Here is a 27,790-nt window from a genome sequence, read left to right as displayed (position 1 = left end):
ACATAATAAATAATTAAAAAAATAATTAATCAAATTCATACACTGAGAAGCAAGATACAATAGCGATTCAAGTTTATCTAGATGAGCCTGCACCTACATTTATTACTACGAAACGCCCATGAGAAATGGAGACATACTGCTGTTGAGGCTGGCTGAGACTTGTAACACAAGACTGGACACTTGCTTACTCCTAGACCTTTATGTGGGACTTAACTTTCTATCAGGAGTCATCTAAGATAAGCACATTCATGTTAAATATAGATACAGATTTGGCAGCACATGTCTGTAATCCCAACAGCTCAAAGGCTAAGTAGAAGAATCACAAATTTGAAGCTTGTCTCGGAGGGTCTGTACATCTACTTAGTAAAACCCTGTTTCAGACATGATAACGACAAAAAAACTAAAACTTTTTTTTCCTTTAATCAGTTTACCTGAAGGCAGAGTTTATTTAACTCCAAATGCATTTAAAGAGAAAGCTAACCTATGCACATATGCTGTCTCTCAAAACTGCATCAAACGTGCTGGATGTGACGCAAAAAAGATGATATCTAACAGAATGAGTATGCTTCTAAGGTACAAAAATCAAAATAAGACAACTCTAGATTTCTGGAAAAGTATACAAGTTAACATTAAAAGGGAAAAAAAGAGTACCTCTACAAAGTATTTTTAAATTGCTATGAAATGTCTCATGGTTCCTAATTCAGAGTAACTAGGATAACAGAAATAGGTAAGCAAGTCATAAACAGTTTTATTACTTAATGACTGTTTTTCACAAATATTATTTCAACATTTAAATTATTAGAGAAAAATTAGTATTTTCTATTTACCAGTACTGTAATAAGTAGATAGCTTTTACAAATTAGAATGGACAGTAACACAGCAAAATAAAATGTGCTTTTCCTTTTCAATCCAAAAAAATGATTCTAGTTGGGCAGGTTATGCATGCCTGTAATAAGAGTACTCATGAAGTGAAAGCAGAAAGACGCGCTCCCGTCAAGTCCCAGCTACACAGCTGCAGTGATATTTTAACAAATGAAGCTTGCCTGAAGATCAGAGTGCAGAGCTAAGTCACCAGAGGCCAGGGAGTGGTGACACACACCTCTAACCCAGGCAGACAGAGAGGCAGGGGTCCTGTTAGTTCAAGACCACTCAGAGCTACCTGAGATTGAATCTGTCTAAAAGAGAAACAAAGCTCACACAAAGGAGATCCTATGTCTTTAATCCCAACAGTAGGGAGGTGGAGACAGGAATAGTATGGCTGGGCAGAGAGAGGAATGTAAGGCAGAAGACAACAGCTCAGTGCAGTCTGAGGATCACTCCTTCAGACTGAGCACTGGTAGAGGTGCTCTGCTTCTCTGATCCTTCAGCTTTCTCCCCCTAATGTCTGACTCTGGGTTTTATTTATTAAGATCAATTATAGAACCTTCATCTGGCGATGGATGGAGATAGAGACAGAGACCCACACTGGAACACTGGACTGAGCTACCAAAGTACCAATGAGGAACAGGAGGGAGAAGATGAGCAAGGAAGTCAGGACCGTGAGGGGTGCACCCACCCACGGAGACAGTGGGGCTGATCTATTGGGAGCTCACCAAGGCTAGCTGGATTGTGACTGAAAAAGCAGGGGATAAACCCGGACTCTCTGAATATGGCGGACAATGAGGGTTGCTGAGAAGCCAAGGACAATGGCACTGGGTTTTGATCCTACTTCTTGTTCTGGCTTTGTGGGGGCCTAGCCAGTTTGGATGTTCACCTTCCTAGACCAGGATGGAGGGGGAAGGACTTTGGACTTTCCACAGGGCAGGGAACCCTGACTGCTCTTCAGACTTGAGAGGGAGGGGGAGAGGAGTGGGGGGAGGGTGAAAGGAGTGGGAGGCTAGGAGGAGGCGGAAATTTTTTTTTTCTCAAAAAAAAAAAGATCAATTAGAATTTGTGCTACCCAGCAAATTCTGGACCAGTCTTAGCTATGTGAGCTCATGTCTCAAAACAAACCAACAAAAGAATGATTCTTATGATCTAAAAACACATTTCGACGCCACCAACCAATTCATCACAGGTTTTGATCACTTGCTAGGCACTGGAGAGGATCTCACCTTTTCTGAAAATGGAATGCAATATACTGTAGCATATAGTTTTGCAGCATTCTGAAGAAAACTGAGATGCCTTTTGAAATGAAAATAAAAAAGCAGTTTGAATGGCAATTTTAAAGAAGTCAGAGTAAATACAACCTTTGTATTAAGTCTTAAGAATTACATTTAAAGAATTTATTTCATAATTAATTTTACACCTTTTAATGTTAAGACAATGAAATTCTACTTAGACTAAAACACAGAATAAAATACCAAATTTTCTTTTGATACAAAAATGCTTATCAAAAACTCATAATATTCAAGTATTCACTAGCAATACTGTGAAGAAAGAAGTGAAAAAAAAGGCAGAACTATTTGGAATACTTGGAGAAAAGTCCTTTTAATCCATTAGAAAATATTTATCAGGTACGAATGAAAATACATTAGGTTTAAAACAAGCAAAATAATTTACTTAAAAACAAAAATGGGTATGTCATATTGGGAAGGCAATTTATGATAATGTAACGTGAATTCTGTAGCAAGCAACTGCTAGGAAATTAAGCAAAGCGCTACTTGTAGAAAGGAAGATTAGTGAAGATAAGTTAAGTGTCTGATGAGAATATACACATATTAAGTGCCAATCTCAAAACAGTGCACATACAGACCTCCATACATATAAACATATAATAATATCCATACATATAATACCTGTATTAACTTAGGCAGCTAGTATTAACTGTATTTTCCACCTTAAGCAAAGCATGTTAGCTTTATTTAGTGTAAGAACATTCGTTATCATTTTATTTTCTTATGGGCAAAAGTAGGGGTGACTTAGTTTCGAATGGAGTAGTATTACTAACAATAGCTATTTACCACGTAAAGAAGTGGTGTGTAGGAAGGATGTGGCTGGCTCTGTTGACTAGAATAACTCACTAACTTTGGGAAAGACCTTGCAGTGTACACCTAAGATATTTACAGTGAAAATATACACATATACTTACAAAGTTTCATTTAAATCAAATTTTATTGGAGAAGGTGGCCTTTTTGGTGACTGCCAAAATAAACCTGATAAAAAAATGAAATATTGTTTTCAACAAATACTGATCATATCCAGTAAGGTACATTATGATTTCTTCTCAATACTTATACTCACTGCCATCTTTTAATCGTGTGTCAAGAGGAAAACAGTGAAGAAGTTGTAGAGCCTGAAAAAAAAGTAATAAAAAATCCTATTATTTGTTGCTATCTGAAGAAAAAAACCCTGAAATTAAAAAAAATATATGCTTTGTTCATATATTCTCAGTCTTCATAAGTCAAACAAGACAAAATAAAAGATAGACAGTGAGGTCTTGTAGTCAGGCACAAAAGCTTTTATGTTTTCTCCTGTCCTGTCATTAGAGCTTTCTTATAACAAACATGAATGAATACTGACTGCTTCACTCGTTTTGTACAAATGGTATATCTTCCTCATAATTTTGCTTTTTTCTAAGAGCTAATCTTTAGAATAAATATAAACAAATGGCATTCAGCATTTCAAAACACTATAAATGTGAATGGAAGAGGGTAAGAATGTAATATAGATCTGTAAATTAATAATACTTAAATCTAGGTGAAAGATAATAACTGTGGACATTATACTCTCATTTCCATGATTCATTTTTTCAACAGCAATAACAACAACAATAATAATAAAAAATCAATCAAAACAGGGCTGGTGCTCAGCAGGCAAAGCTATTTACTGCCAAGCACAGTACCTGACTGGTCCCTAGGACCCACATGGTAGATGGAAATGACCCCTGTAATTTGCCTTTTAACCTCCACATGAGCATACCCCAACTTTCAATAAATAATTTAAAATGTCATATTAAAAATAAAACCCCAACCAAACAAAAACACACTCACAAAAGCTATAAACTAAAAAGAGTAAAGAGAAACAAAAGAAAACAAGAGAAACCGTGATAAAATCAGGTGGAATAGGAAGTCTATTTCCTGGTGAGATGTGAGTACATTTCTCTAAAAAGCACACCATGTAGGAAGGGAAAGACAAGTGTGTACTTCAAGACTATGTTTAAAAGATGAACGCATACGTAAAGACCTAAGGAAGGGATTAGAAGGTAGAGGACACAGTCTGTTAGCTAAGTGACTGCAAACAAGAACAATAGGTAGCGTTACTGAATACTTGCCCTTGGCCTACCCTAAATGCTTTATGTGATTAGCTTATTTAATGCTACCACTACACTGTGCGATGTATGCTTAATCGTTTTAGACAAAACACATAAGATGTGTTTATGAGTTACGATTGGAAAATGTAAAATTCGAACAAAATCTCCATCTGATTTATCAGTCCATTGTTTCTATTCTGAACAAACTTCTTTAGAAAGGGAATAATACATTCCAATTACCTAAAAAGAAAAGCTATCCAAAACCCACTTTTGTACTGAGCGTCAGTTCGATGTATAGCTGACAATCAAGCCAGTAAGTGAAAACTAAATGCTTTAATTAGTAACATCCAAAGAGAAACTGGTCATATCCTAGTCTTCACTCTCAGCTAACTTACTATTTATCTGTGAAAGGCCTGGTGAAAGAAAACAACAGATACTTTAAGTCAGGGATGTTAATAATAAATAAGCAAATTACAGATCTTTGCTTAATGTCTCAGAATGTATACCTACCTTATGGTTAAAATACTTTTCAAACTTCAATCTTGCTAATTCTACACACTGGGACCAATTTCTAGGTCTTCTGCTAAGTAGCTTAATAGCTTGAAAACAACCTTCTAAACTCTGTCCATTTTGCAATTTCTAGAAGAAAAGGAAAATAGAAAATAAAACACTTTCCAATTACAAGCATAAGCACATTCCAAAAGTATGAGTCAAAGCCCAAAGATGGATTCACAGGTTTAGTATTTTAATTTTACCCTCCCCCCCTTTTTTGCCTCAAGTCCACATCTCTCATTCTTTCGTTTTTTGTTTTTTTTTCCATTATGAGTAGAATAGGAGCAGACAGCAAATGAAATTTCAGCTTTGGTGTTTCTTAATTCACAACACACCTTCATGTTTTCCTATGTGTAAGAAACTAAGTACCCAAGAGGTCTTTAGTATATGGAGTCCTAGGAATAGTAGTTAGTGCAAACTGGACCTTTTATGAGAACAATAAGATTAGTGTCCAGTCATGGATATTTTTACTTGAATTAACCTGAACTTTGTTCCGACAGTTTACCAACCCTTTGATTATCTGTTGCTCTATCAATATTATCACACTCTCATTAGGTTGTACAACAAAAACTACTGTTTGAAGGTCCAACAGTGATAATGTCATACAGTTCCATTAAACTAACAAAGGCTATCAGTGACCCAATTTCAAGATTCCAGGTGACATTTCACTGTGATGAAATTTTTGACCACTCTTATTTCTGTAGGAAGGTTTTGTTATTTTCAAGTACCTGGAAAACAAGGTTATAATGACAAAATATAGGTCTGTAGTAAAAGGCATTGACCTTTACCTGTAAGACTTCTTCTGCAGAAGGATAGGTCTGCCAAAATTTGTTAAACAATGAAGGCTTGTGCGAAAAGGAACTTTCAAACTGTAAAGAAAAAAAAGTTACAAGTATATGTAGAAGTTATAATATTGCCTTTTCTTATTTATAGAGGACAAGTTTATTAAGAATTTTTACCTTGTCTCTTGCCCACTGGATAGTATGTTCGATAGCAGCTGGAAAGGACTTCAGAGTACAAAATGGTATTTCCTCTTCTGGGGGGTCCCGCTATTGAAAAATAAAAATCCCATTATTATTTGTTGCTGGGTACTTGTGTGGTGTGACATGTAAAATTTTACAACATTACTTCCTACTTTGGAAAGTGATTCAAGAATCCTTAATATATAAGTTCTCTGAATACTCCAGGTCTCTACATGAAGAAAAACATTTGAGAATCAAGCTTGGTGTTTTCCTAGAGGAAATGGGTATTAAATAAATGGGGAATGATTAAGGTGTCTCACTAGAAAAAGCACCACTAAAGATCTCCTTGTCTATTAGACGCCATTTCTACAGCCTACTCAGCCAAAAATGACTCAATTATGTCTTTTTACTTAAAAATATCTATTTTAATTTGCTGATATATAAGCTACCACTAACTTTTCATAATTCAAAGAGGGATATTATCAATAATATTATATTGTTTTACAATGATTTTAAATTTAAAAAAAAATTAGAGAAATTTTAGCAGAAGTAGCAGAATTAAAGAATTCCCTACTGTGAAAACCTTCCCATGGGATTTTACATATCATCATTTCCCTCCTGTCTAATACAATAGATTAAACTATGTAAATCTATTGTATTGTCATCATTACATGTACCAATGTACTTCATGAAAGAAAATGGGAAAACAGTGAACCCTAAGAATTAAAAAAATTTACTAACTCAAATATATTCCTTAAATCAAGGGACATTGATACTTATAAAAACCATATACCTTGAATTTTTTTTACCTGAATTGTCCATTTTAAAATTTACAAAGCCTACAATTATTTCCTAGACCCAGAGTCTCAACTTGAGCAATATTGTAAAATCATTTATGGGGGTTAAAACTGTTACATTTTTCCATTACTTAAAATAGACATATACATACAGTTTGGTTCCATCACTGAAAAAATCTGATTTTTCCAGGTAGATTCTGGGAATATTACCAGCTTTCACAAGTATTTCTAATAATGCAGAAATTCTTAATAAAGATAAACAGTAGAAATGAATACATAGCTATTATACTTGTATTCTTCATTTTTTTATATGCCAGCCTGTATCTTATACACTAAAACCAAAAGATCACTAAGTCTTTGGTGACAGTTCTATTATCAATACAAAAGTTAAATTGCTTCTAAAAGCTTTTTAAACTCTAGGGTTGTTAGAAAACTTAGAAGTTCTGAGAGATAGTGAAAAGATTATTACAGAAAGGTCAAATACTTGTGATGATTTCTAACAACTGGATTTAGGGACCAGGGAGATAGCTCAGTTCACAGAGGGCTGGTTGTGTGAGCCTGAGGACCTACTTTTGTTATCGAGCACCCATGAAAAAATGAGTGTGGAGGTATGTGCCTGTAATCCAGTATTGAGAGGCAAGGACTGGGGAGGAGGAGTTTGAGGGGATGGAAGGGGGTGGTAACATTGGGGAATCCTTGGCCCTTGCTCACTAGTCAGCTGAGACAAATCTAGGCTTCCTGAGCTCAGTGAGAGGCCTTGTCTCAAAAAATAAGAGTACAATAGAGAAAGATACCTGACATTGAACTCTGACCTTCACATAGGCATCCCCTTGTACCCTTAAAACGTGGGTTCAACAGATTTAAAAATGCAGATGCACATATAACCTGACTGTCAGAGCTAAAACCAAGATTAACAAAGCAGAGTCAAATTTACTGATTCCTCAATGAGGACAAAACTATGACATAAAAAGACAGACATTTATTGAATATACTGACTCACGTGACTATTATAGGATTCAGTCAATTGAGGTACAATAATTTCAGTGTGTCCCTTTGTGCCCATTGTTCCAGAATCTAGGAGAGGCCGGAGATTTGCTAAGCAACGGCTATTTGGAGACAAAACATGCAAAAACAAACACAAAAGTAAGCAATAAATAGTAAAGAGAGGGCAGCTCCTGCTGTTTATTTAATATTCCACATGTTGATAACTTCTGAACGCTCTCTTGTAGGAAACAGAACATGGCCCACGTAACAGTTCTACTTCCTAGCTCTATTACACATATAAAACTTGCTGTTCAACCTAGTAATTTTTTTTTTTTTTTGGTTTTTCGAGACAACCTAGTAATTTTTGATTCTTTCTATTTACTAAATTCTGGAACTTTTAAACGTCTATTTCCACCTTAATTATTAACTATGTTATTCTATCTTCACTTACTTTCTATTTATTATTTATTATCAGACTCTACGTTCTACCTCATTGTATTTTCTGTCTTTATTCCAAACAAGATTAGCTAAATGCTTTCATTAGTCATGTTTTTCTTAATTTTTTTTTTTTTGTATATGGTCCCTCTAACACATAAACACCCAAAAACAAATGCAATTTCCCCCCCTACTTCTTCTTTCTTCTGCTCAAGATTCATCTTTTCTCATTTCTCAACTGGTAAACCTTCTCTGACAAATGCTAACCTAACATTGTAATCAAATAATGATTCATTCAACAACTGACTTTATAAATCACACTGAATGAAATCAGATGACTGGCACTGAAGATATAGTGGTGGAAAAGAAATGGTCTCTGCATGGAAGATTTAGGGAGGAAACAAACATTAAGTAAACACATATGTAAAAATAAAAAGTAAGTACCACAATGAAAAAGTATTAAGAAAGCAGATAACATCTGCTTTAAGAAAGATATTTAGTCTAAAACTGAAAGATAAGGGAATAGCTTAAAGGAAAGAACAGGCAGGTACATTTGGGGGGAAGAATTCTGGAGGAAGAGAAATACAAATTCCTCACGCCAAAAAACAGTTTAGTTCCTAAGGTAAAAAGGCCTTTCAAGACCCTAGAGAAGGCATAGACAGCCAGAATAAGGAGAGCCAGGGAAGACTGGGCACATTAAACACGGGAGCAATGGCCAGGTGGTAGGTATTTCATGAAGAACATTTAGGTTGTTTTACCAATACTGAATTCTTCTAGATATACTAGGAAACCATCAGCATGCTTGAATTTGAGTAGTACTATTAGAGTGACATAAAAAAGAACCAGAAAATTTGGTAATTTTCTAAAAAGTGAGGGTGAAAAACAAAACTAAAAATGGAAAGTAGTTCTTTATGGACTTGAATCTCAAGAACATACCTGTCTACATATCTCCTGGCTTCCACATTATCTAGTGCTGTAATAATGATATCTTGCTTAGTGTAAAATTCATCACTGTATATAATCTCAGTGGCAGGACAAACTTTGTTCAGATGTGCATCTATTTTTAATTGAGGATTTATTTTCAGAGTTGCTTCAGCAGCAGTATAGCTTTTAGGTTTCTAAACAAATAACAAATAAAAACAGAAGGAATAAATGTTAAACAGAAAAGATGAACTATGACTGAATTTACATATACTAATCATTTGGAATATATATGAGGTGACAACAAGGCAATGAAACTAGCTCAAATAATTTACACGCTAACAATCTAAACAATTTTCATTCTTTAGCAAAGTGTTTTAGAGAGTTTAAAAATATTAAAAAAATGCTATTTAAGTCTTAAAAACAATATTTTAAAAATTACAGTTTTATTAGCCATCATTGAATCTTTGTGTTATTTCAGGGGCATGAAGGTCCATTTTGAATACAGGCTCTGAATCTATATTCCTTTAGAGCAGCTAACTCTTAAATTGAATTTAGGCGTCTGATCTAATAATGGTCTTTCTGTCTCTATGAAGCTAACATCTTTTATTTTTTACTGTAAAAACAATGTCAGAAGCTCTTAGAACTCAGGAAATTAATAAAGAGGTCTTCATTGTTCACCTAGAGATAATGCACAAAATGAATTGTTTTAATCGATATTTTAATTCACAAGAGGCTCCATTGCCATGTCCTTTGTTTTTATATGCGTAAGAGGATATCAGGCTAACCATGATACTGGTGTGGTCCATCTGTTCAGAGCATGTCTAAACTTCATTTCCTAAGTAAGACTGACAATGAGTTGACAACAAAGGGAAAATATGTTTTTGATTAATACATTTCTTTCTTTTCTATACTGTTTATTTGATACAGGGTTTCACCAAGTAACTGACTAGCCTCTTACTCACTGTGTAGACCGGGCTGGCTTGGAACTCAATGCCCTTGAGAGTACTGATTAAAGTAATGAGCTACCAAGCACTGCCTGTCTCTTTTCCTGATTTAAACATTTTAATCTTTGGAAAAAAACTAGTAGTCTTTTTACAATAAAAGGGATATTAAATAAAAATAGCACAGCAATTTAAAATTCTAACTCTTAAACTTACCTGTTTTGTAACAAAAAGAAACAAGAAGTAGAGTTAAAATCTGTGCTTTCAAGCCTGAAATTAGAGGGCTTGTTTACGGAAACACTCTAGCGACTACAAAAGTACTACACATGTTTTCCAGCTCAAATACTAACATCTAAAAATCAATACAAAAGCCAACTTTATTATACATGAAAGGTAAATTTTTATTTTCTTCATTGTGTTCTTCCCAAAGGACATGTCTTTCCTTCTCTTAGGAGTCTAACAAAGGACAACCATTATTTATTTATGAGAAGAAACATTAACAAACCTGTATGTGATGAGGACGAAACAGGAACTGTCTGTTTAGGTTGGATTTTTCTATCAAATCAGGATCTGTAACTGTAACCTTATATCAGAGGAGAACAAAACAAATTTGCTTTGCATTTCTCACTATGACTGGAACAGTACCCTCAAATTATTTTTCTAGTAAAAGTCATTACAAAAGTAAAATTCTGAAGTTGCCAATAATATGCTATCATAGGTTACCAATTAATATTTAGTCAATGAGCACAGTCCAACTAAGGCAAGATCTATAAACTATAAGGCCATTGAGTATTTTTTAAATTATTTTTTATGTCTGTGGCTATTTGCATTCTAAGAGCAGTCAACTAGGTGTCACAGATTGATTTTACAGGCCTAAAATACTTCAATTTAGCCTCTTAAGAAAGCGTAGACTAACTCTTAAAGATGAAAGGAAACAAAAGCTCAGTTAGACTTAAGAAGACTGGCCTAGGTACAGTGCTGCTCAGCACGGGTTCCAGTTTCAGTGCTAACTAGTGTTCGTGCACTGATTTTTCTTTTAGTAATTTTCCTAATCTATGTGCCTACTTTTTTGTAGAATTTTATGTTAGAGGGTTATGTGTTTCAATTTAACAAGTACAAATATGATGGTTGAGAAACCGTGTCTACAAAAAGGCTCACTGTGTCTTTGATTCTGGGCTTCTAAGACATGAAGCTTTGTAAATCAAACATTTTTATGTAGTTCCAAATTTTGGAACAAACATCACTTCAGCTATTGCGGAGTCTGAAGTAGAAAGATTTTACCTACAAGGCCTGCCTAAACTACAAAGTAAATTTAAGGCCAGCTTAGGCAATTCAGCAAGAGACTGAAAAAAAAAAAAAAAGTAAAATAAAAAGGGGGCTTAGAGTTCAGCTTAGTTTTGGTGGACTTGACTAACATGTGCAAGGACCTAGGTTCAATTCCCCATACAGAAACAACCCTAAATTAGCTTTAAGTTATCTAAATTTTCCATGTTCTAACTAAACAATTTAGTAAGATTCAAATTTTTTTTCCCAATTTTAAGTCAGAAAAGATTTTAAAAGATTTTAAAAATGAATCATTTCACATACTTAAATCTAAGCATGCACGTTCATAAATTTTATGGCTTATCCTTCATGCATATCTACATCATGTAAAAGACCTTACATTTACATGTCACATACCCTTTACTCTGCCCTTTCTCAAAGATAATTAAACACAGAAATGTAGGCTGACAGGCATTTTTTCCCTTTCATTATAAAGCTAACCTCCATTACTGTCTTGCACTGCTTGTTACTCAGATGTCTCTTTTAGAATCCCTTCCTGCACACTGTCGACTTCACTATTATTAAATCTACTGAGTGTGCAGAATCTATTTTGAAAAATTGTCAATGTTCCTTTTTGTTTTGTGTTCCTACTTTCCGTATCATTTTTAAATTTAAAGATTTTTTTAATGTAGATTTTTCTTTGTGGTGGCTGTTTTTTTAATTTACACATTATTTATTTATGTGTATGAGCACACATGCACAGGCCACACTAGGGAATACATGTGAAGTGAGTCTGTGCATGTGTATCTGTATGGGCATTTATACGCCAGGGCGCGTATGCAGAGGCCAAAGGATAACTTGTAGGAGTCAGTTCTACCATGTGGGTCCTTGGGATTAAAACCAGGTCGACAGGCTTGGTGACAGCATCTTTACTTCACGAGCCATCTCACCAGGCCAGGGTTTCAGTTTTTAAAGTGTAAATCATCAATGGATAATGTTTGCCATGCAGAGGGTATGTGCTCTGGGTTTATAGGGATAGCTATTGACTTAATTTTACACCTGTTTAAAAGACTGGAGAGTTCAACGGCCCTAAATTTTCTATAATAACATCTCTGCTTTAAATTTTACCCAATATAACATTGGATCCATATATGGGTATGGAACATGGTCTAAGACAATGTGAGTGATTTCTCTTTCTACTTGAAGTTTTAGACAAAAAGGGAACAAGAAAAAAATGTATTTGGTGTTTAACTCAAGGTTTCATTTCTCCCTTAATTTTAGGTACCTGGGGATTTCTCTTTCCATCTTGACTGTCTGTGAACACTACAGTTTTGATATAGAAAGTCTCTGTATTCAGAGTGACTGTGGCCTGCCGACATTACATGCTTTATTTTGCTGTCTGTTATCAATAGATTTCTTCACTATAGCTCTTGTCCAGACCTTTACCTACTAAAAGCACTGTTACTGTTCACACAGTTAAAACATTCAGGTGGGCCAGGCGGTGGCACATGCCTTTAATCCCAGAACTCGGGAGGCAGAAGCAGGTGGATCTTTGTGAGTTCAAAGCCATCCTGGGCTGTTACACAGAGAAACCCTGTCTCGAAAAACAAAAACAAACAAAAAACAAAACAAAAATTCAGGTGACCCACAAGTTTATAGTAAAGGAATTTTTCTTTCCTTTTCTTTCTTTCTTTCTTTCTTTCTTTCTTTCTTTCTTTCTTTCTTTCTTTCTTTCTTTCTTCCTTTCCTTCTTTCTTTAAAATCAAATGACTTTTAAGTCAGTAGACTCATGGTTTATGGAGCACAATTTAGGAAATGCTAAGCATGGAAAATATAAATATGTACCTCTTATAGCTATGATAATAATGAATTCCTTGTAAAACTAGAATAAGACAAAATGTGAATTATCATCTACTTTTCAGTTACCTGTGTAGTGTCACTGTTATTTACTAAGTTAAATATACGAACTTCGTAGTTACCAAGATAAATATATGAAGTCAGTAATGAAATTTTTTATCTTAAAAGATAAAACGACTACTAAAAATTATTTTAAATGCCCATTATTTTGCAATGAACTCAATCTGAGAAATTTTAACTGTAAAATGCCAAAGTATCTACTATTCCTCTGTCTGAAACTCACCATTTAAACTATATTAGCTCTCTGCAACTTGCTAATGTCATCTCTCATGTTTAAATATTCTTAATATTTAACAACAGTGTAACAAAATAATAACATGGTTTTCAGTTTGCAAAGTTATGACAATAAACATTGCTTTATAATTTTGATCTGGACAGTGACTACAAAAGAAAAGATAGCCTATTTTCAGTTTCTGAGAATTTCAGAAAGTTAAGAACAGAGAAACAGAATTTGTCACTTAAAGTGACCAGAAGACAACTAAAATCTTCCAATTCTTAGTTTAATGATCTACTTGAAACATAGGCTGGCATAGTCAAAGACAGTTAGAAAAGCGCAACACCAGAAATACAAACGTGTAACTCTCAAAAGCCTTGTATCTTACCAATCCTTTCTCTCTGCTTGTACCAACACCCAGTAAGGCGAAGTTTTTTAACATTTCGCAGCCTATGGCACCACACCCTACCTATGGAAAAGAGTAGAGTATAAATGTCAGAAGATAAAACTATTCCTGCTCAACAGGGAACATTTTCAGTCAGCTTTCTTTTAAATGCTATTACAATAAAAACTATTTTAAAAAAATGACCATTTGTGATTCACTTGTGACAGATTGTACTTGTACAGGTTTCATAAGACCTTGTAAGTGTCTCAAAGGCAAAAAAAAGCACAAACAAATAAGGAGAATGTACTATTTATAACACTTCCTCTAAACAGAAAACCCTGAACACAGAACTCATTTTTACACAGGATAGAAAACAATGGCAGAAACAAAACAACAAAACCCATCCAAACCCAGAATTACTCTATGAAATATTTTTTTTACTTTTATATTTGTCAGTTGATCTGAAAGGTGAAGTTTAAGACAATTCTACTAAGAATTTTAAGTAAAACAGATATTGAATTATTATAAGAAGTTCCATTTACATGCAAAATCTCAATAGCAATTATTAATCTTTAAAATATTACTTTATAGAAATGATTGTTAAAATCAACTATTATTTTTAAGACTTGCCAAGAAAGTTATGCTCTTGAGAAAAATCTCTCTCACACAATTTTAAGACATTTTAAAAAGAGAATATGGGCTGGAGAGATGGCTCAGCAGTTAAAGAGCACTGGTTGCTCTTCCAGAGGTCCTGAGTTCAATTTCCAGCAACCTCACGGTAGTTTACAACCATCTAAAATGAGATCTGGTACCCTCTTCTGGCCTGCAGGCAATACATGCAGGCAGGCAGAACAATGTATACTTAAATAAATAAATAAATCTTTTTTTTAAAGAGAACACATTTGCTCATTTCTTAATTTAGTGAGGAAAAATAACTCCACATTTTAAAAATACTTCTAGAAAATCATTTAATGTTGAAAGCTATTATATTCAGATTTTATTTTGAAATGCATATTCCTTGGATTATGAATTGGCTAGTGTTTTATGGAAAGGGCCAGAGAGTCAGTATCTTAAGCTCTGGGGGTTATATGACTTGTGAGTCACTCATTTAGAGCCAGCTGTTGGTAGTAAACAGCAGTTGAACACACTTCTTATCCCCATTCTTATTCATACTTACTAGGAAGACACTTAGATTGTGAAGCTTCTGACATAATGTATCTCCAATGCAGGCTCGCAAGGCATCATATCTATCTCCTCTGGAGAAACATTTACCAAGAAAACAGGCACAAGAAATACATTTTTTTATTATTATTATTATTATTATTATTATTATTTTGTTTTTTTTTTTCGAGACAGGGTTTCTCTGTGGTTTTGGAGCCTGTCCTGGAACTAGCTTTTGTAGACCAGGCTGGTCTCGAACTCACAGAGATCCGCCTGCCTCTGCCTCCCAAGTGCTGGGATTAAAGGCGTATGCCACCACCGCCCGGCCACATTTTATTATTTTTAATAACAATTTAGTATTGTGCTTTAAAGGAGAACATACTGTAAAAGTTTCCTTCATCCCTTCTCACGTCTAAACAAAGATCCAGAGGAAATTAATGACGCTAAGAGGAAGAGGTCGCTGCCAGAGAAGAGCCCCTCATTGGTGATACAAAGCCAACAACCCTGAACCCAAATACACACAAACCACACTAACTGCACTTAGCAGAATATGTTTAGTTATTTATGCATATATATATAAATCAAATTAGAAAAGAAAAGGGCATCAATTTGAGAGGGAGTGAGGTGTACTGACAGGGTCAGAGAGAGGACAAGGAAGAGGGAGTTGATGTAATTATATTTTAATTAATCCATTTTATATACAATTTTTTTCCTTAATTCACGAGAACTACCTTCTTTGAAAGAGAAAAGACCCTACCAATGTAGAAAAGACTTAAGTAAAGATGACTTTAATTTATAATGAGGGATCCATCCTAAGATCATCAGTGGATTCCTGAAACTTTGGATTATACTGATCCCTAAGCATACTAAATTTTTATAGTATACATAATTTATAGACTTATAACACCACACACTGTGGTAATATCTGTAGGCCGAATACCAAAGAAAAATTAACACATTTCTTTCCACTTCTTTGCAATGTTGTGGTTAGATTATTTCTTCTTCCTAAAATTATTTATTTATTTGGTTTTACAAGGCAGGGTTTCTCTGTATATCCCTGGTTATCCTAGAACTCACTGTGTAGACCAGGATGGCCTCAAACTCACAGAGATCCGCCTGCCTATGCCTCCCAAATGCTAGGAGTAAAGGTGTGCACCATCACCATGCCCAGCTAAAACTTATGTTTTAATTTAGTTTTGGCTTAGTTATTTTTAGTTGTGTTGAGACAGGGTCTTGCTTATGACACCCAGGTTTGTCCTGAACTACGTGCATGGCCACTACTGCTGCTAGACTTACCAAATCTTTACAACCTCAATGTAAAGCTTTTTTTGTTTTAATTAATATTTTTTCCTTTATTTTACATATGGACCAGTTTTCTCTCCTTCCTCTCCTACTCATATCTACCTGCCCTCCCCATCCACCCACTCCTTCTCTGTCTCCATTCAGAAGGCCCATAGGCAGATCAAGTTGTAGTAGGACTGAGCTCCTCACACTTTATAAAGGCTGGGCTGGGAAATCCAGCATGAGAACAGGGTCCCAAAAGCCAATTAAGTACCAGGGACAGGTCCTGATCTCACTGCCCAACAGTGAGATCACTTACCAACAGACCAAGCTACCTAAGTGTCATATACATACATGTAGAGGGTCTAGGTCGGAATAGAGCTATAGTAATAAAAACAGCTTGGTATTGGCATAAAAACACATGTGGTTGGATGGAATCACATCGAAGACATTGATAGAAATCTACATCCTATGAACACCTGATTTTTGACAATGAAGCCAAAAATATATAATGGAAAAAAATAAGCATCTTCAACAAACAGTGCTAGCATAACTGGATGTCAACATGTAGAAGAAGGGAAATAGATACATATCTATCTCCATGCACAAGACTCAAGTCCAAGTGGATCAAAGACCTCAACATAAGTCCAGTTACACTGAACCTGAGAAGAAGAGAAAGTGGGAAGAAGCCTTGAATGCATTGGCACAGGAGACCACTTTCTGAATAGAACAGCAGTAGCACAGACACTGAGATAACAATTAAAAAATGGGACCTCCTGGAACTGAGAAGCTTCTTTGATGCTAAGGGCACTGGCAATAAGACAACGAACGGTAGCCTACAGAATGGGAAAAGATCCTCACCAACCCTATATCTGACCGACGGCTGATCTCCAAAATACACAAAGAACTCAAAAAACTAGGTATCAAAATACCACATAACCCAATTAAAAAATGGGACACAGATCTAAACAGAGAAATGGCTAAAATACACTTAAAGAATTGTTTAACACTCTTAAATGAAAATCAAAACAACTGAGATACCATCTTACACCTGTTTTTGATTTCTTAGATTAAAAACATTGATTTTTCTCCTATAAAGACTGCATGTTACTTTCTTCTCCTTGGTATATTATCACTGCCAGTACTATCACTACTGTATTTGAAGCACATTGTTCACTTCAAACAACCACAAAGCTTACTTTGAACATGAGAAACTCTGCTATCAACAGAGATAACGTCTAAACGATTTATGGGCAGACAGAAGGATGAGTCATAGCCCAGAAAAGACAGTGTGCGTTATTACTCTATACCCAACTATATGCAATTTAAATTTATCAATAGTTATTTCTGCACTTTTCCATTTCTTAATTTTTGATATTTCACAGGTAACTAAAACATCAAGAAGTTAAACTGCATATAAAGAGGAACTACTGTATTCAAGAAAAAGAACTACTAAGATCATAATATTTAAAAAAGTTCTTAGCAGAGTCGATGGGAGGCATTTGGAGTTACTAACTCATTTAAACTGAAGGCAAACCTCTGAGAGATGTGATTTTTCTGGCATAATAAAATTTCTAAAGTTTTAACTGATTTTGAAAAAGACTTATAGCCTCAAATGGAGAATGGTTTATATAAAAAAATGACATTTATCAATCTTTTACACTAATATAACATTTAAATGTTAATTATTCTCAGTGGATAAAATCTAAAACTCCTTATCACTATGGATCATGTATTAACAAATCATGACACTACTATAATATTTACCCACTAGGCAGAGAAAAAACAAGTCAAGAAGAAAAACATCAGGAGGAGAGACACCTAAGACAGATACATGTTTATGCAAAACTGCTGAATCTCTTGCTTCTTAAAGAGATACTAAGAAAAAAATTAGATTTTGAGCATTACCGTGGGAGGAACTCTTCACGAACAGGACTGCTTAGGGATTCGACAGTATCTGCTGCTTCAAGATACAACTGAGACAGAAAGTAAAAAAAAACAAAAAAACAAAAACTATGCATAAAACTTAAATCACTAAAAAAAAAAATCCCTGCTTTTCTCTGATAGTTATTTAATCATGAGAAGAGATAACAAAATGGCAATTCAATGTAAAATATCAGAAAAATGTTTATAATATATATTTTTAAAAAAACCTGTGAAACCTGAAAGAACTGTTACAAAGTAATTCAACTCATGTCACTCATCCATCCCAAGGGTAATTTGCTTTTTAACCTTCAGAGAAAGTTTTACCTCAAATTCTGTTTTTCATAACTACAGAAAACCTCTGGAAGTCCTACTCAATTTTAGTTACATTTGAATAAGCAGTACGATTAGCTTGAGAAGAAAGTACCCACTCTGGACCTACTTTCCAACTGGATATATTTTATGTCATCTTTAACCACATACATAATTATAGAAAAAAAGATCCGGGAAAAGTTTCAACATTTTTAGTATAAAAAAGAATTTACTTCAATAACAATTAAAAGAATCCAGTCTTACTCATAAACAACTCATTTTAAATTTAAACATAACCAAATGTTTACCTTTATAAAATAACTATATTAATAGCATAACTTATATTTCATATGATATTAACTTCCACCAATCAACTTGTTATCTATTTAAAATAATTTAGTAGGAAAATGGTACATGTGGGTGCAATGTTAAAAACTCAAACAGAAAAGACCTGAAGAATGTGTGCACACTTTTTGCCAATTAGTTTCCTTCTGGTAACAGATGGAGTGTTTTTAGTGCTTGTGATTTTTTTTATCTTACATGGCTCTTATATTTACACCATTCATACATCCTCCATCTTTAGGTGATATCAAAAATGAAGCCTAAAGGTTTGTGATGGCAAAATTTCTACAGAACAAGTTCAAGAGCCCAAGTGAATGAAAGAAAAACTATAGCATAGAAAACTTATTATTTTATGTGATAGAAAATACATCTTAGAGAACAACTGGTGACAAAATATATTCACCTGGTAGTTCTGACTAAAGAATTAAGTTTTAGAATTTCAATTATGAAATTATGTCACTTGCCTTTTCTAATATATTTATACATTATAATTAACAATACGTTCATATTATGGATAGAAATACTCAACTTAAAATGTAAAGAAATAGGAAAAAAGTGAACTAACCCATTGGCACAAAGGAGAAAACTTCCCTGTCACAGCTTTTAATACTTCTTGGCTGGCAACACCTCCCACTGCTGCAGCAAGTGGGGATAAACAGCCTTGAGCAGTCCAAGAGAGCCAATGCACAATGTCATGATTCACTTCAGGCTGAAACACAAACCACAGACCACAGCAATACGAACAGTATTCTCACGGTACCTGTGACTTCAATGACTAATTACCAATATTATTAGAACTTAACTTCAAACAAAACCCCCAAACGACTTGATTTCCTTCCTAAATAAAAATATTTTAATCTCATGATAAAAATACCAATTTTCATGTTGCCTTAAGAAGCTTTTTTATTTACTAGCCTCTATTCACTTTATTCGCTTTTCTGACTGTAGTCTATTCTACCATTTAGAGTAAAATGATTATTTTCAATTTATAGTTTTTGCTAAAAGAACAGTCCTACAAAGCTAGCTACATAAAAAAATAATTGGAATTTTAAGTTTATAAAACTAAAGAAAAAACTTTAACCCAAAAAAGAATAAGTAAAGAACAACCACCACCAACAAAAATGACAGAACAAAAACGATTTCAAAAAAGGTTTTCTATTTTCTCTTTTTAAAGGCTTTGTGTATATATATAACCTTTACACACATATACAACATCAAGTATACATCTAGAAACTAAAACTTTAGATTTGTGAGGAAACACTGAATTCTCATTTTGAACACTGCAGAACAGTAGGGAAGGGGAATCCTCTTAGGAAGGTAGCAAGTTGTGACCTGTGCAGAAGGGACTCCCGTGGTTCTGAACTCGCTCCCTGGAACAATGGTTGAGAATCATCCTCAGAAAGGTCTTCTTCTTTTTTTTTAATCAAGTTGGGCTTTTGTTGTTTTTGTTAATACATCTCTAAGCCCAAAGGTCTCCCCATCTACACTGGCTAGGCGAGCACCCTGAGAATCAGTATGTCCATGTCTGTGCGATGGGAGGTCCACCTGCACTGCAGAAGGAAGCAGATGGCACAGCTGGGAAGCTGGGCATGAAGGATTCCTCTGCAAGCATTTCACCAGCACTGAAAGCTTCTGCCTCACTGCTCTCTACCCAATCTCAGAGCCCCAGAGACACTGTAGAAACACAGCCACTGTTTGGGCATTTCTCACGGCTGTGCCTGTAGCAGGAGAGCACCTCTCATGTCAAACAGCATCTAACCAGAAAGTCCTAGCTTCAGCTGAGAGGAACAGTGTGAGCACTGTGACTCGTGTCTTGTACGACTCAGGAAGCAGTAGTCAGAGGACCGAGCTGAAGACAGCTTGTCCCAGTCTAATCCCCCTGGAGTTCAGAGAGAGAAGAACTTACTACACTCTTGTCCCCTACATCAAGCACACTGCAAAATGATACACCTGAGGGAATAAAAAGAAGCAACTCCACCTACTAACTCTTCAGCAAGGAAGAAACATCATCCTCCTTTCTGTTGTTTTAATTCATTATCTACTACACCAATACCTTCTATTTCCTAACATATCTTGCTTTCTATCTTTTCCTTTCTCTATCATCTTATTTCTTAATTTTTAATACTTTTACATCTTAACTCATCCTAATTCCTAAAGTATTTCCTGTCTTCTATTAGGTGTGTAATTTATATTCTAATTGACTTGTTTTAAAAACTTTATGTGTCTGGTTTGCTCTTGAATTGTTACTGGCATTACTATGGTCAGCTCTCCTTGAGCAGCAGTGAGGATTAAGAGTTCAAGAGAAGAATTCCCAGATACCATCATACAAAGCCAGAAAAAGACGTATCTCCCAACAGATGTACAAGTGAAATGTATAAACACAGAAATATGAACAGCAAGACAACCCAGTAACTGAAATCAAAGAAAATGAAGTGGTACTAGAAGTAACGCAGATCAGTTATAACACAGATGTTGTGGGATAATGCTCTTGTACACTGTGAAGATTTGTCACTTGTACTGGCTAATTAAAATGCTGACTGGCCAGCATCCAGGCAGGAATATATATGTATGTATGTATAGGCGGGGTGACCACACTAGGAGAATTCTGGATAAGATGCAGTCACCAGCCAGATGCAAAGGAAGCAAGATGAGAAAGCCTTACTGAGAAAAGGTACCAAGCCATGTGGCTAAACATAGATAAGAATAATGGGTTAATTTATGTTGTAAGAACTAGTTAGTAATAAGCCTGTGCAATAGGCCATACAGTTTATAATTAATAAAAGTCTCTGTGTGTTTGTTTGGGACTGAATAACTACAGGACCGGGACAGAAACTTCCATCTACACATATAAGTAATGCAGACCAGAAATTAACACAGTAGAAATCAAAATAATGACACAAAGAGTTAATTCTGTGGAAGGATAAACGGTTGACATACTGCCAAAATGACCAAAAGGAAGGAGAGGGGAGGAAACTCAAATCACTAAAACTAGAGAAGAAAACAGTGTGTTACACAGAGAAAACTGAAATGCAGGGGAATAAGAAATACCTATAAAAAATATACTGATAATTTAGGAAATCTAGAAAAAATGAATACATTTCTAGATATCTATGACTTATCAAAATAGAACCAAGTGATACAAAAGCAACTAAGTGGATATACAATGAGCAGACAGAGTGAAGCAGAAGTAAATGAGCATCCCAACAAAACAAAGCCCAGGAGCTGTTGTACTGATGAGTTCCACAAGATTTTTAAGGAAACTATAACCTGCCAAATTATAAAACTGTTAGAAGAGCACAGAAGAACTTTGTGGCCTTGGTTAACATTCATGGTTGTGGATGTAGTTCAGTGGCAGGTGCCTGCCTTGCATGATAAAGTCCTGGGATTGAAGTTATAATTGCAAAATTCTAAAGTTTTTAGAAATGGGCATAAACTTTAGAAAAAAAGGATAAATAAGTAAAAGAGAATATTTATAGAATGTGTTTAAAAAAGACTCAAAAGCTAAAAATTATAGAAACTCTAATTGTTAAAAAATAAAATTAAAAATGTACAATAGTCATATAAAAATATGTATAAATTCACTGTTATTTTAGTGAAATGCAGATCAAATCTAGGCAATACATTTTTAAATAGTAATGCTGTTATATCAGAAAGGAAACAGAGTTCTGAAGAGGTTGCTGAGACTGAGACTGAGCCAGATCTTGTGAGAAAGAAAACTGTCTGTTCTGAAAACCATAGGGGTGGGTATAAAGTGTACCCTTTTATTTTCAGCAACCAGAAGGTAAGGAGAGGTGAATCTTTCTGAACTTGAGGATGGTCTACATACATACAGTTTTAGACCACAGAGGGTTACAAAGTCTCAAAAAAAGGGGCAATTTCTCATTTTAATCATCTTCTTTTACATGTATTACATGACTGTAATATCTTTCTAGGTATCTTAACAAGAGAAATGAAAATATTTGTTTATATAAAAATCTGTATGTATTTGTAGGAGAAATTTTTAAAACATATTTGTATTCACAGAACAAAACCAACACTATTATAAAATCAAAAGCAGCAAATAAGAATTAAATGCCACACAGTATTCTAAAAACCTTATGAAACCAAGTTATGTAATGTCCACAACACCTTGCGAGTTAATCTAATTTTATAGATACACAAAGTAAAATAAATGAAGCAAAAAACTAGTTTAATGACAGAGAATCAGTAGGCAGCACAAGGAGGTCTGAATGTAGGGAGATATTTATACAGAGAACATTTAAGCTATAAACAAAACTCAGTCAACCACAATTTTTTAAGTATTTACCTTCTCGTCCAGTGTCTCACTTATAGATATTGTTAGTTTCAACAGTTCATCTGAATCTTGCCGACATCTACAATTATAAAACAAAATACCTCAATTTCAATCTTTTGAATTGCCACCAAAGTCATATTCAAAACTAAATCATAAGATACATATATAAATAAGAAAAAGAAAATCCACTAGTATAAAAAAAATGAAGTTAGTGTTTTAGCTAACTTCAAAGTTACTCTCTTATGAATCTATTACTTCAAAAATGGTCCTCTAAGACAGCACATGAGATTTAGATTTAAACCTATAAGGCAAGAAACCTTTTGTAATTCCTGATTTAGGCTAGAAAATATTACCAGAGATTAACAGTTCAACATCAGCAGGTTTTGGTTTAAAAGTTACAGATTTTAAAGTCTTCAAATATGAAAAGCTCCCATGCAATATGATTACATTCTTACACACTGATTTTTCCACTCCTACCAATAAGTGACCCTCAATGATATGTTTACGCAGTTTTCATAAAAAAGAGAACAGTTACCTTAAATGAAAAGCATTACCTGATATTTGGCTTACGATTGTAGTTTTCCTGAAACTGGTCCAAGGCAAGCATAGCGGCATGAATCTGTAAAGGTGCCTATTTGAAACAGGAAAAATTGTCTAGCATTTGTTAAGTGCTATGGACTAGGGCAATTTTTTTTCAAGTATTATTTACTTTCACCCTTTACAATAAAAAGTATAAGATGAATGCCATTAGAAAAGTTAAATAACTTGACTTCAAGAGTGTAAAGTACTTTAAGACATTTCCAAATGACTCAAGTTTACTAGGTGTTCACATGCAGCATTAGCTGGACAACAAAGGAAAAAGTTTGTACAGCCAGGTGTGCTGACAGAAACCTTCAATCCCCATACTCAGGACGCAGGTAAGAAAGCGGGTCTCTTTAGCCTAGTCAGCAGAGTGAGTTTCAGGGCAGCTGTGGCTATGTAGAGACCCTGCCTAAAAAAAACAAAACTAAAACCATTCCAAAAAGCATTTATACAAGAACACCTAATCTTTTTATATTAAGGGTTTATAAATTTGGACACTGTTAATTTCTTACTTACTTTAAAAAATTCAGATCAAGTCATATAAAGTAGAATATAACATGTGTCTAAGGTTGTTTTTTTTATGTTGTACCACATAAAACCCTGTGACCAGTGAAATGGCCTACCACCGGGTCTGATGACCTGAGTTCAATCTCTAGACGGGTGCTGTGCCACCCCGACTGCCCACCTCCCACCGCCCTTGCACACAAAATGAATAAATGTCTAAAAAACATGGCTAAGAAAATCTTGTATTAACATCCTACCCACTACTAAATTGCTTTTTAATTATCAAAGCTGACAAGTTACTGAAGTACAACTTCATTTTATTCGAACATAATTTAATGATAGAAATTTAAAATCCCATCTACAACTCTACTACCTGCAAAGTAAATATTTACCTCAGGTTTGCTAAAATCTGCAATAAGGCACTTGGGATGTTTGAGCTGCCTCTCCAGGGATTCCTAAGAGAAAAAGAGCAGTATTGTTTCACAGAAAATTGAGTGACTTATTTCACCAAATATGTCAGCGTACTCACAGCAAAGCATCCTTCTCCAGGGCTGAACCGACACATTGTTCACTAATATCTTATGATTGCAGCAAAACCCGGCTGTTCTACATAGCCATTTCAGAAGAATTAGTGAAAATCTTTACAATTCCAATTTTTTAAAAAAAACTTTTCTATTGACTCTTTTTGACTTTCACATCATGCACCCCAATTCTGTTTACCTCAGGGCTTCCCTATGGTCCCCCCATATCTTCCCCTTGTTCCTGCCAGCCACCCATGCAAAAGAAAACAAAACACAGTAAACAAGTACAAACAAAACAAAACAACAACAGAAATATCTCATTGCTTCTCCCTCTTTCCTGCCTCTCCAACACCTCTTCTTCTGTCCTGGTGGCCCTGGAGGCTTCAGTGTGACCTATATTGTATCTCTTTGTACCATCAGTTTTATTGGCAAATGTTCATGCAATGTGTCACCAGTCTGATTTAAGGCTTTGTTCTAATGTAAAAGCTACCATGTATTCTGATATCATCACGTAACAAAGACTAGTTATGCCTAGTAAGTCTTGGGTACATATTCTGAGTTGCAGTCCTTATGTGTCTAAGGTAAGAATACACAGGCAAAGAAATGAAAAAAATTGAAATTAACAATTTGATGCACAAAATTATTTAATTAGGAATAGAGCAACAGAAATTATACAGAAGCAAACCTGACTAGCTGCCCCTATTTTAACTGGCTTAACTTTGATTTGAGCAAAGTCTTGAAGAAAAACAAACAAAATTAAAGAAGTTAAAACTTTCAGAACGTGAAAAAGCTCCCTAACACCTTTAACATCACCACCATCAACAGCCTGGCAATTAAAACACGCTACACGTCCCTGAGAGGCAGCATGCATGGTGCTCTGTCATTCTAAGAGACAAGAGTCTATACTCAAGTTAGCAGCTAATGATTTTCTTACACTACAAATCATCAAAGAAATTATGCTAAATTTCAAACATAATACAGATTAAAACTGTAATGACCTGAATTAACAATTGAGTAATAAAACAATAATAATTTGAAAATACATTATCTTTTAGTTCTATGATTAAATTCATTATTTAGGAAGGTATAGCTCCTTTCAGATATATAACCACATACCTCAATCATATACAGAAGTTATTCCAGTTATAAAATTGTATAAGCTTATGTATATTTGCCTAATTCTGCAGTATAGAGGGCTACACATACTAAGGAAGTTTGTGAGTCACAGCCCTGTCTTTTTTTCAATATGTTATTTTTATAGTATCAGTGTGTCCCTAAGTTGTTTATAGGTTATAAATTTTAAAAAAAGAACAGTTTGTTTTTTAAGCTAATTTGAATTAAGTAAGCATTTTTTTGTGTTGTTCTTTTTCTAAAACAAAAAAAAAATACTTACAAAGCAAAATGTTTTAGGAGTCTTCACTTGCACAGCTATGCCTCCATGTAAATATGGATCCAGTTCTGTAGTATCACCAATGCTGAACGAAAACGGTGACACCACTGGGGGAAAATAAACATTACACATGGGTATTTAAATTTTAAGATGTTTTATCACAAAGATATTATTCTCTATTTATAAAAGTAAGATTCTAAAACAAATCTTTTTATTTTTTACAGGGTCGGCAATTTGTTAGGGGTCATACTAAGTACTTCTTCCAATATGGGCTCTGGAACTTAAAAATATTTGAGGAAAACCAGAGAGTAAAGAAGTTTGAAGTTCTTACTATAAAATATTAAAATATATTAAAAATCGCTAGATCATGCTAATAAAAATTTTACTGGTACATGAACATATAAAAGGAAAAAAACTGAGGACCTGAGAAATACATTCAAGTACACAGAAACAAAATAAAGTGGTAAATAAAGATTGAACCTTAAACCAGTGGAGGGAAATAGGATTATTTAATAAATCTTTAAGAAAGCAGACCACTAGAGAAAATATCCCATGTGGCTAATTTTAAATAATATTAAAAAGATGCCAACTTGAAAAATATATATAAAAACACTGGAGAAAAATTACTTTTAGAACCAGGAGGAGGCTCTTTTTAAACACTCAAAATGTGGAAAGCCTGAAAAAGTTTGTGATTAAAAAAAAAACAGACTGCATGAAAACAGAGCTTCCACAGCAGAGTCAAGAGACACTTATTATTAAAGAATAATGTTCATTATCAGCATTAAGATATATTTTTCTGTCAAGTAGTACTCCTACTTTGGCATTTATCTTTTGACTTTGCTGGGCAGTTTTACTTTCATGCAGTTTCCTTTTTTTGTTTTTTTTCGAGACAGGGTTTCTCTGTATCTTTGGAGCCTGTCCTGGAACTAGCTCTTGCAGACCAGGCTGGCCTTGAACTCACAGAGATCCGCCTGCCTCTGCTTCCCACAGTGCTGGGATTAAAGGCGTGCACCACCACTGCCTGGCTGCAGTTTCCTTTTTTAAGAGTCCTGGGAACTGTTAAGAAGACGGTCAGCAGGAAACTAGCAAAACATACGATTCACATTAAAGAGAAAGAAAACAGTGCCAACCAAAGATCAAGATATTTAAACTCATTTTTAATATGAAAATGCAAAAAGCTACAACACACGGGCACTTTCTGTGCAAGAAAGTGTAAGCAAACTTGCTACTGATACAGAATAAACCCGTGATGGATGGAGAACTACTGAGGGGGAATAGCCAAGGATGTGTGAAAACTTTATATTCACAATCCACTTTGTTATTGGACCATTTAATCATCAAAAACTAACCTAACTTACCACACAAGTTTATAACACTTATAAATATATGAGCAAGTGGCCAATCGTAATACATTAAATAGAAAAGTAAGCAGACACCAAGCTTATTTGCTTTTTTAAAATTTTTTTAAGGAGGAAATCTAAGGTGGTGTTCACTCAATCCTATTTTCAATGTGTACATACATATTTACACATATATTTATATATATAGTATATACACATATGGTGTTCTACAATAAACATGTATTACTTTTAGCAATTTAACATTTTTTGCATATAATAAAACTATCTTAAGGCAGTAAGTACCAAGTAACAAATGTTAAAATTTGAGCTTTTTAACAACAGCTCAATTAACAACTTTCACTCAAAAGTAATTTTTTGGTTAAAAAAAAAGTGTGTTTTAAAGTAAAAAACTTTGCCTGGCAGTGGTGATGCACGTCTTTAATCCCAAAACTCAGAGAGGCAGATCTCTGTGTGTTAGAGGACAGCCAGGGCTACACAAAGAAATCCTGTCTTGAAAAACAAAAACAAACAAACA

General features: G+C 34.5%; 1 protein-coding gene across 1 annotated transcript in view; it reads right to left on the bottom strand.

Moving 5' to 3' along the window:
* Nucleotides 1-27,790, bottom strand: part of Uba6 (ubiquitin like modifier activating enzyme 6) — a 62,340-nt gene that overhangs the window by 16,358 nt on the left and 18,192 nt on the right. Inside the window, exons 10-26 of the mRNA XM_005359419.3 lie at nt 25,919-26,022; nt 24,397-24,459; nt 23,473-23,549; nt 22,931-22,997; nt 19,190-19,333; nt 17,956-18,023; nt 14,783-14,861; nt 13,609-13,689; nt 10,332-10,409; nt 8,898-9,079; nt 7,543-7,648; nt 5,743-5,832; nt 5,572-5,652; nt 4,742-4,870; nt 3,223-3,274; nt 3,071-3,134; nt 2,094-2,163 (exon numbers count right to left, since the gene is read on the bottom strand). Coding sequence (XP_005359476.1) covers nt 2,094-2,163; nt 3,071-3,134; nt 3,223-3,274; nt 4,742-4,870; nt 5,572-5,652; nt 5,743-5,832; nt 7,543-7,648; nt 8,898-9,079; nt 10,332-10,409; nt 13,609-13,689; nt 14,783-14,861; nt 17,956-18,023; nt 19,190-19,333; nt 22,931-22,997; nt 23,473-23,549; nt 24,397-24,459; nt 25,919-26,022 — 1,535 coding nt within the window. The remainder of the gene's footprint in view (nt 1-2,093; nt 2,164-3,070; nt 3,135-3,222; nt 3,275-4,741; nt 4,871-5,571; nt 5,653-5,742; nt 5,833-7,542; nt 7,649-8,897; nt 9,080-10,331; nt 10,410-13,608; nt 13,690-14,782; nt 14,862-17,955; nt 18,024-19,189; nt 19,334-22,930; nt 22,998-23,472; nt 23,550-24,396; nt 24,460-25,918; nt 26,023-27,790) is intronic.

This window comes from Microtus ochrogaster, linkage group LG1 (genome assembly GCF_000317375.1).
Source record: "Microtus ochrogaster isolate Prairie Vole_2 linkage group LG1, MicOch1.0, whole genome shotgun sequence".
NCBI lineage: Eukaryota > Metazoa > Chordata > Mammalia > Rodentia > Cricetidae > Microtus > Microtus ochrogaster.
This window is presented reverse-complemented; position numbering and strand designations above follow the sequence as displayed.